Source organism: Palaemon carinicauda, chromosome 2, assembly GCF_036898095.1.
Source record: "Palaemon carinicauda isolate YSFRI2023 chromosome 2, ASM3689809v2, whole genome shotgun sequence".
NCBI lineage: Eukaryota > Metazoa > Arthropoda > Malacostraca > Decapoda > Palaemonidae > Palaemon > Palaemon carinicauda.
This window is the reverse complement of record NC_090726.1, coordinates 4,666,986-4,688,758: the sequence shown is the minus strand read 5'-3', so window position 1 is coordinate 4,688,758 and position 21,773 is coordinate 4,666,986. Positions and strand designations below refer to the sequence as shown.

General features: G+C 41.7%; 1 protein-coding gene across 4 annotated transcripts in view; it reads left to right on the top strand.

Annotated features, from left to right (window-relative positions):
• Positions 1–21,773, top strand: part of LOC137623065 (multidrug resistance-associated protein 1-like) — a 232,330-nt gene that overhangs the window by 168,094 nt on the left and 42,463 nt on the right. For all 4 annotated transcript variants that reach the window (XM_068353716.1, XM_068353726.1, XM_068353733.1 and 1 more), the window contains exons 18-26: positions 337–514; positions 1,457–1,553; positions 3,985–4,159; positions 4,642–4,728; positions 5,659–5,791; positions 6,435–6,655; positions 6,820–7,000; positions 7,437–7,545; positions 8,577–8,703. In XM_068353716.1, the coding sequence (XP_068209817.1) occupies positions 337–514; positions 1,457–1,553; positions 3,985–4,159; positions 4,642–4,728; positions 5,659–5,791; positions 6,435–6,655; positions 6,820–7,000; positions 7,437–7,545; positions 8,577–8,703 (1,308 nt within the window). The remainder of the gene's footprint in view (positions 1–336; positions 515–1,456; positions 1,554–3,984; positions 4,160–4,641; positions 4,729–5,658; positions 5,792–6,434; positions 6,656–6,819; positions 7,001–7,436; positions 7,546–8,576; positions 8,704–21,773) is intronic.

The window sequence follows — 21,773 nt, the reverse complement described above, 5'->3', positions numbered from 1 at the left end:
TTGTTAACTTCAGTACAATACATTTACTGTATTAAAAAGTACTTTCTTTTAAAAAATATTAACTTAGTCTCTGACCTAGATTAACACATGATAGATGACTTTTCCTTCATGTGTTATTTGCTTTAGTTTATAAATTTTTTATTATTTTGAACAGGCAAAATTTTCCCTTAATTGCATTTACACAGTACTTATAGGTGCCTATTTGTTATGGCTCACACTTAAGCTTTATATCCCAATGACCTTTTTAAATGGCTTTATACCTACAAACTTAGTCTCCCTAAATGAACAGTGATCATATTAGGCAAATATAATTGCACATTGTCTTATCTCCCACAGACACGAATTCTTATCACACATGCTGTATGGGTGTTGCCCCAGATGGATGAAATTTTTGTAGTTCAAGATGGCAGACTGGTTGAGAGAGGAACCTACAATAAACTTTTATCAGAGGGAGGGAATTTTGCTCAATTTCTTCTGCAACATATCACTTCACATACAGAAAAAGATGAAGAGGGTAACACAGTCTAAATAGTTTTTCCTAATCGATTTCTCTTCTTTAATAAATTGATGTTATTATTCATCCGTATCGTAGTTGTGAAGATTATAAATTAAATTTTCAGCAAATTGAAATTATAAAAATATGCCTAAACAATTAAATTTGTTGTAGTATTATTTTAGTTATGAACTTTGTTGTACATACTGTACAATATGGTGCTTTCGTGTTAGCAAATATCTTGGGAACTTCATCTCTCATATTGAAAAACACTAGTTTCAATTATATGGTATTTAGAAAAATATTTCTTTATTGGGGAACTTATTTGGAAATGCCACTAGATTATTATTAACACTATGGTATAATCAATTCTTTGAAATAGCAATCTGGTTAAGCTACTTAGCAGTACTGTATTATACACTTCATAAGAATGTTATCTATGTAATAAATAGCAAGTGCCTGGCTATACATATAGATATATAAACACATATATAAATGTATATATTTCTTTTCAGTCACACTTAGCTCTCGTCATCCCTCGGGTAGGGGGGAGAGGGAGTAGTCATAACCTGGCTTGTGTATGAAATTTTATCTAAATATTGAGACATCATTTTTGACGGGTCATGTACACTAGTTATTCAATATTATATTAAGAAGTAATCTGCTAATTATTTAGTGATTGTCAATATTAAGTAATTCCTAATGATTAATTGGTAACTAAACAATATCCTGTTAATAGTTATTTTAAATGCCATACTGTAATAAGATTTTATAATCAATAATGATTATTCTGTATTCACTAAAGATTACCTACTAATCATTAATATTTCATGGTTAAAAATGTTAATAACTGTACTCATTCAGTAAAATGGTGCATATTATTACAAAATAATTTTTTCAATGCAAAGAATTTTTGATCAGTGACTTGACAATGTATTCAATCAACCATCTGTATATTTTCAGAGCTTGAGGTAGTCTATGGCCAGTTGGAAGAAACATCAGTAAAACAAGCTCTAATGAGACAGGTGTCTCTTCATAGCTCTGGAAATGATGTAAGAAGGTATGCCAGAAAACATTCCATAATAAATGTAAATACTGAAGATGAACAAATATATATTTGTACAGTAGGTAGACAAACATACTTAAGCAAATAAGTAAATCATTGACTTAGCTTATAAATATATTCACTTTTTTATCTTAGTCTATTGACATATTGATATCCATTGAACACTAACTTGCACACATCATATTGGAATTATATATAATTAGGTACTTCAGTAACTTTAATTTATCAAATGCTTCAGAGATCTGGGCTTCTGAAAATTAACAAAATCTGAAAGTAACAAAGATTTTGCAATATTGCACATATATCATTGAAGATTCCAGTCATCCCACAGCCAACAGCAATTCCTTTTAAATTAAGTTCTATATTAAATTGTAACAGTTGACAAGATTATCAAAAAAGGTTAAAACCACTATATTTATTAATGTAAAGTACTTTAGTAAGTCATGGTCTGTTGATTCAGTCACAGTTCAAGTACTGTATTTCCAATATGAAATTAAAGAAATTAGATAGTTAAGTGGAAAGAGGCTAAAGGGAATGAATGAAAATTAAGGCAGAAAGAAATACAGAGGGGAACAGAGCGGGGTCTGCTGTGAACCTTTAATACATACATACATACATATACCAAGGCACTCCCCCCAATTTTGGGGGGTAGCCGATATCAACAAATGAAACAAAAACAAAAAGGGGACCTCTACTCTCTACATTCCTCCCAGCCTGATAAGGGACTCAACCGAGTTCAGCTGGTACTGCTAGAGTGCCACAGCCCACCCTCCCCCGTTATCCATCACAGATGAAGCTTCATAATGCTGAATCCCCTACTTCTGCTACCTCCGCGGTCATCTAAGGCACCAGAGGAAGCAGCAGGGCCTACCGGAACTGCGTCACAATCGCTCGCCGTTCATTCCTATTTCTAGCACGCTCTCTTGCCTCTCTCGCATCTATCCTCCTATCACCCAGAGCTTTCTTCACTCCATCCATCCACCCAAACCTTGGCCTTCCTCTTGTACTTCTCCCATCAACTCTTGCATTCATCACCTTCTTTAGCAGACAGCCATTTTCCATTCTCTCAACATGGCCAAACCACCTCAACACATTCCTATCCACTCTAGCTGCTAACTCATTCCTTACACCCGTTCTCACCCTCACCACTTCGTTCCTAACCCTATCTACTCAAGATACACCAGCCATACTCCTTAGACACTTCATCTCAAACACATTCAATTTCTGTCTCTCCATCACTTTCATTCCCCACAACTCCGATCCATATATCACAGTTGGTACAATCACTTTCTCATATAGAACTCTCTTTACATTCATGCCCAACCCTCTATTTTTTACTACTGTACTCTCATAACTGCCCCCAACACTTTCATTTACTCTCTGACGTACATCTGCTTCCACTCCACCATTTGCTGCAACAACAGACCCCAAGTACTTAAACTGATCCACCTCCTCAAGTAACTTTCCATTCAACATGACATTCAACCTTGCACCACCTTCCCTTCTCGTACATCTCATAATCTTACTCTTACCCACATTAACTCTCAACTCCCTTCTCTCACACACCCTTCCAAATTCTGTCACTAATCGGCCAAGCTTCTCTTCTGTGTCTTCAACCAGTACAGTATCATCCGCAAACAACAACTGATTCACCTCCCATTCATGGTCATTCTCGTCTATCAGTTTTAATACTATCTACATTGTTTTGAGAAATGCAATGTTTAGGGTACAGGAGATAATCCTGTATAGACAGGAGAGGGTATCGAGTAGTGAAAGATTAGCAAAATAAAAGATTATATCTGTAGAATAATAATGATGAATATAATGGGATATAGGATAGGATACCAAACAGTGCTTGTTTACACAGCAATCACAGATAATACATGACTTCAGTGTTATTGTAAACGAAGCAAGAAATACACAATGCAAAGTATACTTCCTGGGCATCATGTATACAATGTGTCACTCTTGCAAATTGTGTATCATCCGCTTCCAGTTTACCTCACTCATGCAGTATTGATTAGCTTTCACTCTTATCCATACCATCTTCATAAAGTGAAGGTAGTTCAATATACACCAGATTGCCTAATAGAAGGTACTGATTATTACCTAACGAAATCTTGTTATGGAAGTTCTGTTATAAAAGGTTATACAGTACTGTATTGATTTTTTGCGTGCATTTTTTTAAGATGACATAATGATTATTTTGATTTTGTGAAGCAGTGAAAGGACAGAATTTCTTAATTTTACCAATATTTTGAACCATTTAATTTGTATTCACTTGAAAAAATCTATCTCAATTTACAGTGATTGAAAAATACTCTTTAACTTCTCATAATGTATATGGGTAAATGCAGAGGTAAATGGTTTTACAATACTGCATGTTAAAAAATAAATCAAGTCTTATGTTGGTCATATTTACCAGGAGAAACAGTAGCAGACGAAGTAGGACCACTAGCACAGGGAGTAGTCAGCACCAAAGCGAGTCTATCTGTAGTGCTTTCAAAAGCACGTCAACTCTGAATGTGGAAAAAGAGGAGGGAACAGCTGAAGAAATGAGACATATTTTGATAAAGGAAGAAAATATGGAAAAAGGAAAGGTAAGAATTTTTTACTGTATAACATATTAATGACAAGAAATAAATGGAAATATTTGAGAAATTAAATGGCAGTTCTAAATTTCACCCGAATGTATCGTAAATAACCGTAAAGTAGTTAACTGACTTTGCCTGCCCTCTAAGTATGCTCCATTTTGTTTGAGGCCGTGAACTATACAAGACAAAGATGGACTATGGATAGATGATTTTTCTTCTACTTATTTAATCTGTGAACATTCATTTTCACATAATGTAATATGTGAGCCTTTTCCTTTTAATATTTCATATACTACATATTCTCTTAAATCCCTTTTTCTAATGTACCATTCCATAATACTGTACTGTAGTACCATGTACTGAAGAACTTGAAATTCCACCCAAGTTCTTATCTTCAAAGATAAAAATACTAGCATAGAATGCAATTTGAATCATATTGTTTTTATGAAAATAACTAACATGTAAAAATCCTTTGTACTTACTTGCAGGTGAAATTACAAGTGTACCATTTTTATGCCATGTCCATGGGTTTCCTCCGAGCACTTCTACCAATTCTTTTCTTCATTTCAGCGCAGGTATTTTTTTTTTTTTTTAACTAAAGGTTTACAGAGTACAGTATTAGGAAAGCTACCATTACTAAACATTATCTTTTAAGTGAACTTGTCAATTTATAAATAAAAAAGAAGACATTATAGGTTTTCAAATATTGGTACAATTGTAAATACTTAAATACAACAACTAATTGTTATAAAGTACTTTAAATAAACCACTTTGTAACTTTTCTAGTAACTGAGGTCTCATTACTAAGAAAAGTTTTCAAATTATGATGAGCTGAAGATTGGACTAAGATTTTAACTGTACCAATTGCTTTGCCATAACTCGTAATTTGCAGTACACATGACTATGATTAGCTGTGATGAGACATTATCAGTCTATAAATAGATTCATCCTCTCTCCTTATGGACTTCAAGCTGAAGAATTCAAGGGAAAAGAATAATGCTAACAAAAAAGAGCAATTTTAGGATAAATATAGAAAACATTATTTTTCAGCCCTGGTGTAATTGTGCACAATGTGATAAATTCATTATTAATTTGATAATTATATACTATGTGAAATGTAAAAAAATCAGACATGAAAATCTTGTGCATGTCGTCATATACCTACAGTAGTTTACAAAATAAATTTTTAGATCATACAAGAGAAATGTTAAGAGGCTTTGTAGTTTTCACAACATTAAAGGAGAGAGCAGCTGTCAAACTTGTGTTGTGTAACGTTATTAATATAACTGTTATGATTTTAAGAGCTTCTAAATTAGGACATGCAAAAGGTGATGCAGTTGATTAATGGTAACTAGATGTTTTAGGTATTTCATGCACTGAGCTCTTGCAACTTTCCTTATACTGTACCTGTATGTTAGATTGAAAAAAATGTAGTTTTTGAAACATTTTAAGTACCAAGAATATGAACGCATTTTTTTAGATGTGATGACACTTTTTTTTCACAGGGATGCAAAGCTGGGAGCAACTTGTGGTTGTTAAAACATTCATCCCCTGTAGACACAGTAGGCAATACAACGATTGAAGAATTTAACAGATCTGAGTTTCTAGCGGGTTATGGAGGCTTTGGAATTGGACAATGTAAGTTTATGTATTCCACTAAAAGTATTACTGTAAGATATAAATTAATTTGTTTATCACTAACCTGTATGCATTAGATATGAGAATCGATTTGTAATTGTAAACAGAGATAATTCTAAAGTACTTAGGGAGGCTCATAATATGGTATTATTGTGGGAAAACATGCTGCAGTTTGGTTGAAACTAATATTTAATGTTCAAATTTTCTACTTTCATAATAGAGAAAATGTAATGAATAAATTACAGAATTGTCCTAAGCCATTCTCACATACATTGAGTGTCCCAATAAACTTTAATAATATGAAAAAAAAAAAAATTGTACTGTACAGTACTATACAATCATCTAATAAGAATTAGCCATACATATTATTGAATTGCTCCGTAAGCTATGACAGAATAAAATGTACATACATTATGTGGAAAAAGTATTGCAATCTTGAAAAAGTCGGATATAATGACGAAGATAAAAAATAAAGCCATAAAAAGCAGCAAACATTTACCTTCTTATAAATGCACAGCACTTAATAATGAATTCTTTAAATATTGTAAAGGCCAAGGATAGGTATATCAGCTGGTATATTTAGAAGCATCAACATTTATAAGTCTGCCAAATGGACTGTTCCACACTTATTTTATCATTTCAGGTCTTTTCTTCTTTGTGGGTGCACTTACCACGTGGACAGGTACTCTCAAAGCTGCCGAAAAGATTCACCACGAACTTTTACACAATGTTCTTCATCTTCCAATGAGTTTCTTTGACACAAATCCCAGTGGTAGGATCATGAATAGAATGAGCAAAGACATGGATGCTTTAGATTCCCTTCTACCTAATGTGATTAATGGATCTATGTCTTGTTTTGCTCAGGTAAGAAAGCCAAGCATAATTCTTTTATAAATTGTAATATATTGTCTCATGTAAATAGGTACACGCTTTACAATAATTGTGTAATGAAATCTCCCTTGAAGTATATATAAACATCCAAATAAAGGTTCCTTTAACTTTTGAATGAATTTATGCATTTTTTCCAGGTTTTGATAACTATGGCCATTGTAATAAGTTCTACCCCAGTGGTAGCTGTTGTCATATTTCCAGTGTTAGTGGTGTACTATTTTGTACAGAAAATTTACATAACTTCTGCCAGACAAATTAAGCGAATTGAATCTCTAGCAAAGTCTCCCATTTTTTCTTTCTTCAGTGAGAGTCTTCAAGGTAAGGTTAGTGTAGAATTGGTGTTACTAACAGTGGAAAAAATAGTTGAATTCCATAAAAATTATTCTTACTTGAATCTTGCTAGGGCTTTAAGCCTATAGTGACATGGCAATATTAATACTGAATCAACATAGACCTGAACATAAGGAGTTTGTAAATATAACATTAAACTTTGGAATTAACACTTTCACTTTTGATATCAGTAACACCTTGCAATATAAGTGTTATTACACAATTTTGAAATATGAACATGATGTCAGGAGTAGCAAAAGTGTAGAAGTTAGAATAGGTAATCATTCCACCTTGAAAATTGTCCAACAGGTACCTTGCATATTGCACAAGAATGGTTAGTAATGTATAATGGTTTGACTGTTGGCATATAGGTAATTTTGTATTTCTATAAATTTCCTAATGCTTTTAAAATTTCATGTTTCAGGTGTTTCTACAATTCGAGCATTTAAGAAACAAGCAGACTTTGTTAATGTGTGTGGGGAGAAAGTTGATGCTGCTGCAAAGGCTTATGTAACTAATGTTGCAACTAATAGGTAAAACACAGTATAGAAAATGGGGCCGTATTTAATGGTTGACAAATAGCAAATGCCTTCCTCGCTGCTGTACTGTAATTAGTTTAATTCCTTTCCATTTTATAATTTAACAGTTTAATTCCTTTTCCATCTTAAAATTTAACAGTTTAATTCCTTTTCCATCTTATAATTTAACAGTTTAATTCCTTTTCCATCTTATAATTTAACAGTTTAATTCCTTTTCCATCTTATAATTTAACCCCTAGTGTCCCACTCACTTGCAGTAAGGCAGCTTTTTGTATTGTATCACGAAAATTTGAAAAAAAAGGATATTTTGTCATTTCATTTGATTCAGGATCACATGGAAAGGTGCCTCTCATAGCAATAGAAATTTTATTATGGAGCTGCAGGAAATGTTTACGCTTTAGAGAAACGAATGTGATGGAAGCCTCCTTAGTAGCCATAAGCATATCCTCCAAAAGGTTTACTTGGCTTTAGGTACTTGTTTCTGTATGCTATGATTTGCACTTTAGAATGCCAAATATTTAGCGGAGTTGTATTGGGAGTGATATTTGAATTTTCAAATCCAATCTTTTCTGTTTCCTATGCAGTACCACCTATGGCACTTTTGTCATGACAAAGTACCTACCATGTACTTAGAGGTATTGATATCAAAGAAAATTCTGTACCATTTGATGTGTGTAATAAATTTGTAAACTGTATGTAATAATTCATAATTTCGTAGGGTAAATAATATTATTTAATAAATACTTACCCAGTCTCAAAAAATTTACCTTTTGGTCCATTTTATTAATATATCGAGGGTAACATTTCATTCTATTTTTCATGAAATGTTCCATGATTTTAATAATGTGTAATTTTAGATAAGGATTGGGTTCATAGCAGGGAGGTTTATGAAAATGTACTCTATAATGCCTGTTTCTAGTACATTAATCTGGCTTATGACCCCTAGCATATAATAACTTGGGTTAATAATGAGTTTTTGAAAATTGTAGCAGTTGGAAATTATTCTATATTTTTTATTTTTCCAGATGGCTATTAGTACGACTAGAGACCTTAGGTAACCTCATTACTTTCGCTGCTGCTATATTTGCAGTTGCTGGCAGGGGTTCTATTGAACCAGGTATCGTAGGGCTATCAATCACTTATGCACTTGAGGTAAGTTCCTGGGAAGCCTTTGAGATTTTTGTCCTGTTATTTGATTATCCTTTTGAAAAGATTATTGGTATGGATACCTGATATCTATTATTCTTAAGTAACTCCCCTGATGTTCATTTTGCTTCTACTTTAATCTGCGTCACATTCTACTCCCCCCAAAAAAAATTCCTGCTCTCTCCCCTTGCAAAATGCCCTTCCTTTGGGAACCACCACACCATCAAGTGGTTGATGGTAACTAACTAATCGATGACACAACATGTTACCTCTTACTTTCTAGTTTTCAATATTAAACTTACCCGATAATCATGTAGCTGTCAACTCCGTTGCCCGACAGAATTCTATGGAGGGATACGCCAGCTATCACAATACTAGAAGGGGGTGTACTTACCAGCGCCACCTGTGGCCAGGTACTCAAGTACTTCTTGTTGACACCTCCTCAATTATTCCTCTGTCGTGCTTCCGGCAAGACGTTCTGGGATACGCTTATGATCTTCGAGTTTGTTCACGGCTAATTGGTGAAGTATTCTCTCAGATTTCGGCTGTCGCATTACTGGAAACCTTCTTATATTAGCTAGATAGCTTTTATATAGTCCTGATTAACGGTTAACGATCTTTTGCTTGATTTTGGAAACCCCTTTGGCTAACTCTTTGGATTCAAGATGTCTGACGTTTCGCAAGCCCCCTCCCATAGACGATGTAGGTCTTGCAATAGGCGTATTCCGAAGGCCTCGGTAGATCCTCACACCGCTTGTTCTGACTGTAGGGACAGGCCCTGTCAGTTAGAAAATCGATGTGAGGAATGCGCCGGACTTTCGGAACTGGAATTTGTCCGTCTTTTAAAATATTCATCTAAGTTAGAGAGAGGTAGAGTTAGGAGGAGTTCTTCTCACTCTTCAATGTTTTCCTCACCTCATGATCCCCTACCTTTTCCTACCCCTGTAGTGGCTACCCCCGAACCTACTGTTTGCCCTCCGCCTGATATGTCTGTTGTTTTGCGTGCTATTCAGGCCTTAGGCGATAAAGTAGAGTCAGTGGTAAGTGACCATAAGTCTCTGATGGCCGAAGTTAAGGAACTTAAGGTCAAGAGTGCAGTGGGTGGAGTTAGTGCCAGTGCTGTGACGAGTGCTAGTGTCAGTGCAGTGCCAAGTGCTAGTGTCAGTGCCAGTGTGGTGCGTGAGGATTCTTCTGTGCGAGCCAGTCGTCCTCCCAGTCCGGGACCTCTTGCAAGCTCCCATGCCCAGGGGAGAAGCAATGTCGAAGGGCATAAGGGTTCGGCAGGCCTTGTTAGGCGCACAGAAGTTTCCTCGGTGGTTGCGGGCGTGTCTTCCAAAGACCGTCACTCCCACCCGCAGACGATTGAGCCCGTCTTTTTCTCGTCCGCTGATCATCTGTCAGGGAAGAAACGTTGGTCTCAGGTCTCGAGACCGCTTAAACGCAGAGTCCAGCCCGCGAGTGCTCAGCCAGGTTGTAGTCATTGGCTCAGCTCTGACTCGCCGCAGTCATCTGTCGACTGCACTCCGCCCAAGAGGAGTAAGGTTCTGCCACAACAGAGCTCGACTGTCGACCCTAAGTGGACTCTACTACAGTCCATGCAAGCACAGCTTTCGGACTTGATGCGTGAGTGTCGGGCTGAGAGTGTTGCTCCTCCGCCTCCGCCTACACTCCCTCCGCCTGCGCTCGCTCCGCCTGCGCTCGCTCCGCCTGCGCTCGCTCCGCCTGCGCTTGCTCCGCCTGATCTCAGTACCACCTGCCAGGCGTACGATGTTGAGCCACGGTCTGAGTTTGCTGTTCCCACTGGTGTTCAGCCTCCGCCTTCTTTAAGGCAACCTTTGCTATGGGATCAGGAGGATTATACCTCTCTTCCTCCGCCTCCCTTTGCTGCTCCACCAGTGGTGCAACTCTTGGCTGAGGTACAACAACCTCTCCCGTCCATGAGTCAGTTTCCTCAGCTCTCGCTGCAGCGAGCTCAACCATCCACAAGGCTAGCTCCACTACACCTTGGCCTTGCGCCTCAGGAGCCTCAGCTTGCGAGACATTTACCTTGTTCTGCGCAGCCTCAACCTCATCACGCTCCGCTCTCACCACAGGAACAGGAACTTGCTACTCCGCTTCCACCAACCGCTCAGCAAGCGCAATCCTTGGGTTCAACCGCTCATGCTAGGAGTCAGCCTCCTCCACCCATGCGCCTTCCTTCTGCTTCGTCTGCTATTCAGCCTTTGCAGTCTGAGCCTCAGGTTCTCCCTCAACAGTTACTTGTAGAGGAAACCACTTCTATTGTTCCTACTCGTTCTGACTCTGCTGTTCAGCATTCTTGTCCGATACCTTCGCTTCACTCTGGTGATGAGGCGTCTGATGATGAGGAGGCACACCTGGATCCCTCATCAGACGTGGATGAATCCAAGCTTTCTCCACAGTCTATTGATTTTCGTAAGGTCTTGGCTCTACTTAGGGAGGTTTACCCAGACCACTTTGTCTCTGCTATTCCCCGCTCTCCGCCATCTGAGTTTTCGCTGGGCGTACAACAAGCTAAGTCCACCTATACTAAGCTAGTCCTAGCTAGGTCCTCTAAGAGGGCATTAAGGATCTTAGGGGAGTGGCTGCAGTCTAAGCAACACCTTGGCAAGACTTCTTTCATGTTCCCTCCAACGAAGCTCACTTCGAAAGCGAGCGTTTGGTATGCCACAGGAGAAGCACCAGGCTTGGGAGTACCTGCCTCTGCCCAGGCTGACTTCTCAAGTCTGGTAGACTCGCCTCGGAGAACTGCAATGAGGCGCTCTAAGGTTTGTTGGACCTTCTCAGACCTGGATCACTTGCTGAAAGGAATGTTTAGAGCATTTGAAATGTTCAACTTTCTAGACTGGTGCCTGGGAGCCCTCAGCAAGAAGACCTCTCCTGCGGACAAAGATTCTGCCATGCTATTAATGTCCTGCATGGATAAGGCCATTAGGGATGGATCGGGTGAGCTTGCGTCGATGTTTGTATCAGGGGTTTTGAAGAAAAGGGAACAACTGTGTACCTTCCTTTCCGCCAGCATTACACCTTGCCAACGGTCACAACTCCTTTTTGCTCCGCTCTCGAAGTTCCTCTTCCCCGAAGAGCTGGTTAAGGACTTGTCTGCTGCCCTGATACAAAAGGATACACACGATCTTGTAGCCTCATCGGCTCGTAAGTCTAAGGTTGCTACCTCAGTCCCCAAGACTTATCGCTCCCCAGTGGCTGATACCCCTGCTACGAGGTTCATACCGCCCTTTCGTGGTAGAGCCCCCAGCCGAGGAAGCTCCCGTCCAGACTCTCACAGGAGCAAGTCTAGGAAAGGATCCAGGACATCTAAAGGAAAAAACTGACTCTCCGCATCTCCAGACAGCAGTAGGAGCCAGACTCAAGATCTTCTGGCGAGCCTGGGAGAAGAGAGGTGCAGACGCCCAGTCTGTCAGTTGGCTGAGGAACGGTTACAGGATTCCATTCTGCCTCAAACCACCTCTGACCACATCGCCCATCAACCTCTCTCCCAACTACAAAGAAGAGGACAAGAGGCTAGCATTGCACCAGGAGGTGTCGCTTCTTGTGCAGAAGAAGGCAGTGGTTATAGTCCGGGACCATCAATCCCCGGGCTTCTACAACCGTCTCTTTCTTGTGGCCAAGAAGACAGGAGGTTGGAGACCGGTGCTGGACGTCAGCGCTCTCAACGAGTATGTCACCAAGCAGACGTTCACGATGGAGACGACGAAGTCGGTCTTAGCAGCGGTCAGACAGGAGGACTGGATGGTCTCGTTGGACTTGAAAGATGCATACTTTCACGTTCCTATTCATTCAGACTCCCAACCTTTCCTGAGATTCGTTTTTGGAAAGGTTGTCTACCAATTCCAAGCCCTGTGTTTTGGCCTAAGCACAGCTCCTATGGTCTTTACTCATCTGATGAGGAATATAGCAAAATTCCTTCACTTGTCGAACATCAGAGCCTCCCTCTACTTAGACGACTGGCTGTTGAGAGCCTCCACGAGTCGTCGTTGTCTGGAGAATCTCAATTGGACTTTAGACTTAATCAGAGACCTAGGTCTATTAGTCAACATAGAGAAATCTCAACTCATTCCCTCCCAATCCATTGTGTACCTGGGAATGGAGATTCGGAGTCAGGATTTTCGGGCTTTTCCATCGGCCCCCAGGATAAGCCAAGCCCTAGAGTGCATCATGAGCATGCTGAAGAGGAGCAGTTGCTCAGTGAGACAGTGGATGAGTCTCACAGGGACCCTCTCATCACTGGCCCTGTTTGTCGAGCTAGGGAGACTCCACCTCCGCCCTCTTCAATTCCATCTTGCAGCTCATTGGGACAAGGGTTCGACTCTCGAAGCAGTCTCTATCCCTATCAACCAAGAGATGAAGACCACTCTCCTGTGGTGGAAGCACAACCTCCTTCTCAGGGAGGGTCTATCGTTGGCCATTCAGACCCCCAATCTTCATCTCTTCTCAGATGCATCGGACTCGGGCTGGGGTGCAACCTTGGACGGACGGGAATGCTCGGGAACGTGGAACGAGGAACAAGGATTACTCCACATCAACTGCAAGGAGCTGCTAGCAGTTCATCTAGCCCTGTTGAACTTCAAGTCCCTCCTGCTAGGCAAAGTGGTGGAGGTGAACTCAGACAATACCACAGCCTTGGCTTACATCTCCAAGCAAGGAGGGACCCATTCGAGGAGCCTATACGAGATCGCAAGGGACCTCCTCATTTGGTCAAGAGGTCTAAACCTCACTCTGGTCACGAGGTTCATTCAGGGCGATATGAACGTCTCAGCAGATCGCCTAAGCAGAAGGAATCAGGTCATTCCCACGGAATGGACCCTCCACAAGAGTGTGTGCAACAGACTTTGGACCTTGTGGGGTCAACCTACCATAGATCTGTTTGCCACCTCCATAACCAAGAGACTTCCGCTGTACTGTTCCCCTGTTCCAGACCCTGCAGCAGTTCATGTGGATGCTTTTCTACTGAACTGGTCCCATCTCGACCTGTACGCATTCCCACCGTTCAAGATAATAAACAAAGTTCTGCAGAAATTCGTCTCGCACGAAGGGACACGGCTGACGCTGGTTGCTCCCCTTTGGCCTGCAAGAGAATGGTTCACAGAGGTACTTCAATGGCTAGTCGACTTCCCCAGGACTCTACCTCTAAGAGTGGACCTTCTACGTCAACCTCACGTAGACAGGTTGCACCCAAACCTCCACGCTCTTCGGCTGACTGCCTTCAGACTGTCGAAAGATTCGCTAGAGCTAGAGGCTTTTCGAAGGAGGCAGCCAGTGCGATTGCCAGAGCAAGAAGTGTTTCCACTCGTAGAGTCTACCAGTCTAAGTGGGAGGTCTTCCGCAGCTGGTGTAGAGCCAATTCAATATCCTCTACCAATACCTCTGTGACCCAAATAGCTGACTTCCTTCTACATCTTAGGAATGAGAGATCCCTTTCAGCACCTACGATTAAAGGATATAGGAGTATGTTGGCTTCAGTTCTCCGCCACAGAGGTTTGGACCTGTCTTCCAACAAGGACCTTCAAGACATCCTTAAGTCTTTTGAGACGTCTAAAGAACGTCGTCTTTCCACTCCAGGCTGGAATCTAGACGTAGTCTTAAGGTTCCTTATGTCATCTAGGTTCGAACCTCTCCAGTCAGCTTCCTTCAAGGACCTTACCCTCAAGACTCTTTTTCTCGTCTGCCTTGCAACAGCTAAGAGAGTCAGTGAGGTTCATGCCTTCAGCAAGAACATTGGTTTCACAACCGAATCTGCAACATGTTCTTTTCAGCTTGGATTCCTAGCAAAGAACGAGCTTCCTTCACGTCCTTGGCCTAGATCGTTTGAAATACCTAGCCTCTCCAACATGGTAGGTAACGAACTAGAGAGAGTTCTTTGCCCTGTCAGAGCTCTCAAATATTATCTTAAGAGGTCTAAACCTATTCGAGGACAGTCAGAAGCTTTATGGTGTGCCATCAAGGAACCTTCGAGGCCCATGTCCAAGAATGGGCTTTCGTATTATATAAGGCTTCTGATCAGAGAAGCACATTCTCACTTAAAGGAGGAAGACCTTGCATTGCTGAAGGTAAGGACCCACGAAGTAAGAGCCGTAGCTACTTCGATGGCCTTTAATAAAAACCGTTCTCTGCAGAGCATAATGGATGCAACCTATTGGAGGAGCAAGTCAGTGTTTGCATCATTTTATCTGAAAGATGTCCAGTCTCTTTACGAGAACTGCTACACCCTGGGACCATTCGTAGCAGCGAGTGCAGTAGTAGGTGAGGGCTCAGCCACTACATTCCCTTAATCCCATAACCTTTTTTAACCTTTCTCTTGAATGCTTTTATTGTTGTTTTTATGGTTGTTACGGTAGGCTAAGAAGCCTTCCGCATCCTTTTGATTTGGCGGGTGGTCTATTCATTCTTGAGAAGCGCCTGGGTTAAAGGTTTGGTAGAGGTCCTTTAGTAGGGGTTGCAACCCCGTGTACTTTGGCACCTTTGGGTTGATTCAGCCTCCAAGAGGAACGCTGCGCTCAGTAAGGAAGACGAACTTTAAAAAAGAGGCAGAGTAACGGTTCTATTCGACTTCCTTACCAGGTACTTATTATTTCATTGTTATTTGAGATAACTGTTATATGAAATATGGGATACTTAGCTATCCTTTAATCTTGTACACTGGTTTTCACCCACCTCCCTGGGTGTGAATCAGCTACATGATTATCGGGTAAGTTTAATATTGAAAAATGTTATTTTTATTAGTAAAATAAATTTTTGAATATACTTACCCGATAATCATGATTTAATCGACCCTCCCTTCCTCCCCAGAGAGAACCAGTGGACCGAGGAATAATTGAGGAGGTGTCAACAAGAAGTACTTGAGTACCTGGCCACAGGTGGCGCTGGTAAGTACACCCCCTTCTAGTATTGTGATAGCTGGCGTATCCCTCCATAGAATTCTGTCGGGCAACGGAGTTGACAGCTACATGATTATCGGGTAAGTATATTCAAAAATTTATTTTACTAATAAAAATAACATTTTTTCTTGTTGCTGGTGTCTAAGTAAGACTTCCTTGTTTTGCCCTAAGATACAAATTGAATTTGGTAGTTTATTTTGAACTAATAATTCATAATGTGATTGGAATTTTTCTTGGCTTTGTGTAATGTTATCAATGTTAACGTATGCTGGCTAATGAACACGTTTTGTTTGTATTCGTAGGAATGTTGGTGCCTCACATTCCCTTCTTTGAAGGATTAGTAATTAGAGTAAAGTAATTTAAAGTTGTGAAAACACTAAATACGAACCCTTTCGCTCTTTATTAGGGAATATAATTTTGGCGGAGCTGGAAGACTTGTCATAAGACTTTTAGCGAGGTGCAACTAGCCCACCGCTAATTAATGGTGGATATGGGATAGTACCCTGCTCGCACACACACCAATGTTCTATCATCCCTTTTACATTTGGCTCGGTGGAGACTGGACGTTTGTCTCTCTCTACTGCCCAACCTGTTTAGACTGGCTTTTTAGTAATTTGTTCTTTTTTTTTTCTTTTCTTTTTTTCGCAGGCATGTGCTGCTATTTTGGAGATGATGTGCCAGGTTTTCCTTGAGGTCGGAGAAACCTTTTCTTGCGATATCTTTCCCTTTGAGGCCGGACAACCCTTAGGCTGGAGGACTCCTCCGCTTTCCCTAGTGCAGCGGCTCGGTTCTCTTCTGCAGGGGAGCCGTTCGCCGTGTGGATACACCCTCACCTTATGAAGTACATGTTGCTCGCTCCCTGCGAGTTCAACGGCGGGAAGGCCGCATGCAGCCAATCCAGAGCGTGACTTCGGTCTTGCTCCTCTACACTGACGACGACACACTCCCTTGTTTTGCAATGGCAGCCGGCAGAGGGAGTGCAAAGTTTGAAGCTTGTTCCTGCGCCTCTCGGGGGACACCTTTCCTATTCACGGGTTAGTTTTCTCCTGTGTGGTTTTCTTCACCGCTGACGACGACGCGTTTTCTCATTCTGCAATGGCAGTCGGCAGATGGAATGCAAAGTTAAAAGCATGTTTTTCCTCCTCTCAGGGGACACCTTTCCCGTTCACGGCTTATGTTTTCTTCCGAGTGGTCTTCTTCAGGGTTGGCGACGTCGCACTCCCTTGTTCTGCGATGGGAGCCAGTGGAGGAGTGCAAAGTCCGAAGCATGTTCCTGTATCTGTGAAGGTTGCTGCTCCTGCCCTGACACCACCTTCTTTGCATGCGGCAGTTCCTGATCATCATGCTGACGACAGCGCTGTCCCTCATTCTGAGCTTACTCAGCTGGTGGAGGAAGGGTAAAGTCTGAAGCTTGTTCCTGCCACTAATGGTGGACACCTATTCCGTATGCGGGTTTCGTCCTCTCTGGAGCAGTCTTTGCCACGCGGGATTAAGAGAGTGTTACGGCCTCGTCCATGTTTTTCTCTAGTTCCTCAGTGTGTGGCTTGTCGGAATATGAAGATGATGTTGCTCACCCCTTGCGAGTTTGACCGTCCACCTTTACTGTTAGCTGTCTTGTTTCGCCCAGCAGACTTGTCTCGTCTAGTAGACTAGCTTTGCTATGTTTTCTTGCCTCGCCCAATCCTGCAGCAGCTTGCGATCTCCCGTCAGCTCGGAATCTCCCGTCATCTTGTGATTGTCTGTCAGCCTGTGATCTCCTATCAGCTCAAGCTCGCCTGTCAGCTCATGATCACATGTCAGCTCGCAATCGTCCGTCAGCTCGCTTCCAGGTTCCTGGAGTTCTAGCAACTGTTTCCAGCGCCTGATAATTCCTCTGCTCAAAATAGCCCTTCTGTTCACTTCCGCACTTGAGGACTAACGATGAGACAGCACAGACCAGCTCGTGACCAGGTTCCTGCTCGTGACCAGTCTTCAGCTTGTGACTGAGTTTCCATCATGTCATTGCAAGCCTGCTTGTGATTTCTCCTAGAATAGTGACCACTATTCATTGTCATAGCGCTGCCCAGCTCGCGAATTTCCCTTCCGAGGTAAAGTTGCCCTCTGCCTTTGACAAACAGCAATCTTCCCACTTACGGGTAAAATTCCTGACAACCAGCGACGAGTCTCAGAAGCCTTGACTCTTGGAATGGTCTTTTTTTAATTCATTTGACAGAGAACATCTCTGGCTGCAACCCTCATTGCAAGCGAGCACATTGCTCTTCCCAGCCAGACTCTCCTTCTATACTTGTCATTTACAATAGCGCTCAAGTGCTATTGCTTCAACGATCACTTTTTGAGTCTCTTAGCGAGTCTCATTTAGACGACACACGGTAGACTCTTTGTCCAGTGCAAGAGCTAGCATTCTTCATCAATACTAGCACTCATATCCCCAGTAGCACACAGGTGTGCGATACTTCGATGTCCTTTCAACAGCGGCAGCACACAGAACTTCATCCTACGGTTTCTTTGGTATCGCTTACCATGATACGCAGTTGAGGGAGTTCAGCACACACACACTTCTTGGAACCTAACCCAGCACTCACCAACGGTAGGAGGGGTACATCACACTTGTCAGCCTTGGTGCTTAATACCTCACTCATACCACTTGTTGTTTTAGCACAAGTACAGTTGTAACGAATTCTCAATGCATGCATTTTATTAGAACTTCTTTATATGAGCTTTACCTCTCTACACGACAACAAGAGGTCATGTAGATGTTTAAAGAATCCTCACATGCGGATGTGCAAACTTCTTTATGGGCTCACCGCTTCTCGTCAGCGTTCATGAATGTACGACCCCTACGAACGTTCATCGGAACATTACTACTACTTCAACTAGTGGGCTGACGTGCCATGGTCATTAGTGATCAGTTGCCTCCTCTGCTCCCTCTCTCTAACCTATATTTGGTCATTTGTTTTTGGATTGGGTTATCTTACAAGTCGATTTCTTCGTATTCTTGGATGACAAGATCTATGCTAGTCGCGTAAACGCGCTCGCATATACGCCGCCGGACCTTACCTGGAAGGTAGAACATAGTTCTCTACTGCGATAGCTGCAATAGAGGTCGTCCGATCTCTTGCTCCTAATGCCTTCCCCTATGTTTAGGAATGAGACTCAAGAAACATAATCATTCGGGATTATTTTCTCCTACTTTTCTCTATGAATTGGAGAACTCGTCGGATCGCTTACACGGTTTCGGGTTCTGATTCCTTATGATCTCCTTCTCGCCCTGTCATGCCTGCATAGGGCGACAGTCTCGTTAGACATAACTCCTCGGGTTATTCTTTTTCATCCTCAAATTTTCTAGGAGATTGAGTCAGCTCATGCTCTAACGTTTACGAACTACAGTATAGCAAACATAGATTTGAGGAATCCACTCCTTTACACCTTTTCATCATGTCACCATTGGCCTAGGCTCCCTTGGGACTTGTACAAAGCAACTTTGATCCTCCATCCTTGGGGTTCTTCTCCTGGAAGGCTAAATTCAGTTAATCCAGAGCTTGACCTTGGTCTTTTTCATCAGCTCGCTGACAACGACGCTCTCCCTTAACCCGAGTTAGGTAAGCCAGGGAAGGGAATGCAAAGTCTAAAGCTTTGGCCATTTGTCTTTAGGGATAACACCTTTCTCATCCGCGTGCTAGGTTTACCTCTCCCACGAGTTAGGAATACTCATGGCTTTTTCACCCATGACTCGTCCAATCAACATGACTCGTACAACCTTTGGGACTCCTTCTGCCCTGTAGCGAATCCTAATGCTGGATTGCACAGGACCTCTCATCAAACTCCCACAGGGGTATTGAGGATCGACGTTTACGGGACTCCAGCTCATGAACAGGTGATCCAAGTTGAACAAAGAGTTTTTCTCCTGCAAGGGCCTACACGAAGAAGAGTCATTCACGAATGCCACCGAGTGATCGAGGTTGAATACAGGTGCAGAATATCTGCAGTTTGGCCACAAAAACGTGCACATCATTAGAGACCCATCTATCTGTGGAGGTGCAATGGTGAGTTTCTCTACAATATACGCGAATCCAAACATCCGTACAGATATCTGGACTCAGGCGTTAAGTCATCCATGTATGATTACGTTTTTCATCAAAGAGTTTCCAATCTTCTACAGTCAACTTTCTTGTAGAAAAGCTCTGGTAAGCTGGACTCTAGTATTCGACCTCTCCTCCCGGAGCAAATTGTTCATCAAAACCTCGTTCAGGATTGATACGGCAGGCTTGGCGAGACGAACAGTCAGACCCGAGGACTTCTTAATACACTGGAATGGGGAAGGCTTACCGCCAGATTCCAGTCACGCCATCTTCAAGGAAGGATCTAAGAACCATCCTATATGACCGGTAATACCAGTTTTAGATGCGGTTTTTCGACTTGATCGCACCCCCTTCATTTCTTCACTCGGGATTCACGGGAGCAGCATTCGTCTGTTAAGACACTTGGACGACTGGATATTTCTTACAGACTCGGTGTCATTCCTTCTCCATCACCGAGTCAGTCTTCTCAAGATCTGCCACGATTGGAAGATTGGAGTAAGATCATGAGAAGTCATCCCTTCAGCCAACACAAATCTGGTATTCCTAGGAGTTTTATGGACGTCAGACCAATGAAGTCTTTCCGTCTGCAAGTAGATTAGAAAGACTAAAGAAAACGGTAGCCCCTTCTTTCTACTAGATTCACTGCTATTTCATTGGTTACTCCGTCTGACAAGGACACCTTTCCTGGGAGCACCAGGTGACCAACGGGGGAGCGTCATTTCCCAACCTCCTCGGGTTTAAATCTTCCACCTTTCCCGTGTATTCGATGCTCTTCTAAGAAGCACCAAGAAGGGGAGGGGCATATACCTTGCTGGCCCTCCAAGAGTTCCCTTACTCCAGTAGTTCCAACATTTCCCTTCAGAACAGTCCATGATGTTGATGAACGATGATACCATGGGAGTGGCTTATATTCAAACAATCAGTGAAGTTCCTCTTCATAGCACCTATGCCAATTAATTTGGGAAATGCTAGATGGACAAAGACTACTCAGTGGCTATGTATTGGTGTGCTACTGTTGTTAACACACATTTGGGTTCTCTTCAAATGTCATCTTAAATGTGTTATATATTAGAGTTGGTATGTTACATCTTCAAGTAAAGTCTAAGTAAGTTAACTTTAAAATAGTTTATTCTTTAAGAACAGTATTAACATCTCCATCACAGGAGTATAGATGGTTTGGTCGGATGACCATTCCTTATGACATCTTAAAGTGAACTGATACAAATATCCAATTTCGTACTAAAGTCTCCCCAGTTATCTCAGCATTTATGCATTTATAGTAAACACAACATTTATACCGGAAGGTACTTGTTCCGTTCTCACAGACAACTTCTTTCTCACGGGGCTTGGTTGTGTTTACTCTTCATGAAAAATGTTACATTGCTGAGGTTTGGCAATTGCATCCTGCTTAGAATATGACTATGGCAGTTCTCACACTTCTCTTACTTCCACAATGACCTGTAGGTCATGTTTTTTAAACAAGTAATATCTAATATATTACATATGTACCCCTACTCTACCCAGACAAGGGAGATGTTCGGGCAGACAATATGAGTATTGACTCTGATAGTTGGCTCTGAGTGGTCTGTGGATATTCAAGTACCCAGCATAGTCCTGACTTTGTGGGTTTCACTGACAATAGACCTGTCCGTCACGTCTCTGATTGACAAGCGTTCGATTTACTGCTCGTCAGTACCTTTTCTCCAAACACTCGGCTAGGGGCTTTCCGATAACAGGGGCCTGGATAGATGTTGATGTGTTTCCCCCCTCCCCTCTGGCTGACCCAGTAAGAAGATTGCTCAACAAAAAAGGGCATTCATGCTGGTTGATGACCCTCTTAGCTCCAAGGTGGTATTAGGCAGAATGGTTTCAGAACTTTCGACAACTGTTCTGAGAGGTGCTAAGGGACCCCTCTTCATGTCACAATCTTCCATGACAACGGAGAGGAAAGAAGAGGGAGTGTTTTTTGCACAATCTGTTTCATTAAATGTCCAGTTACCCCCGGTAATCATCAACTGAAGTCTACCAAGCAAAAGTATACAGCCTTCTGTGGTGCAGGTAGCGGAAAGGTATCGCCCCTCTT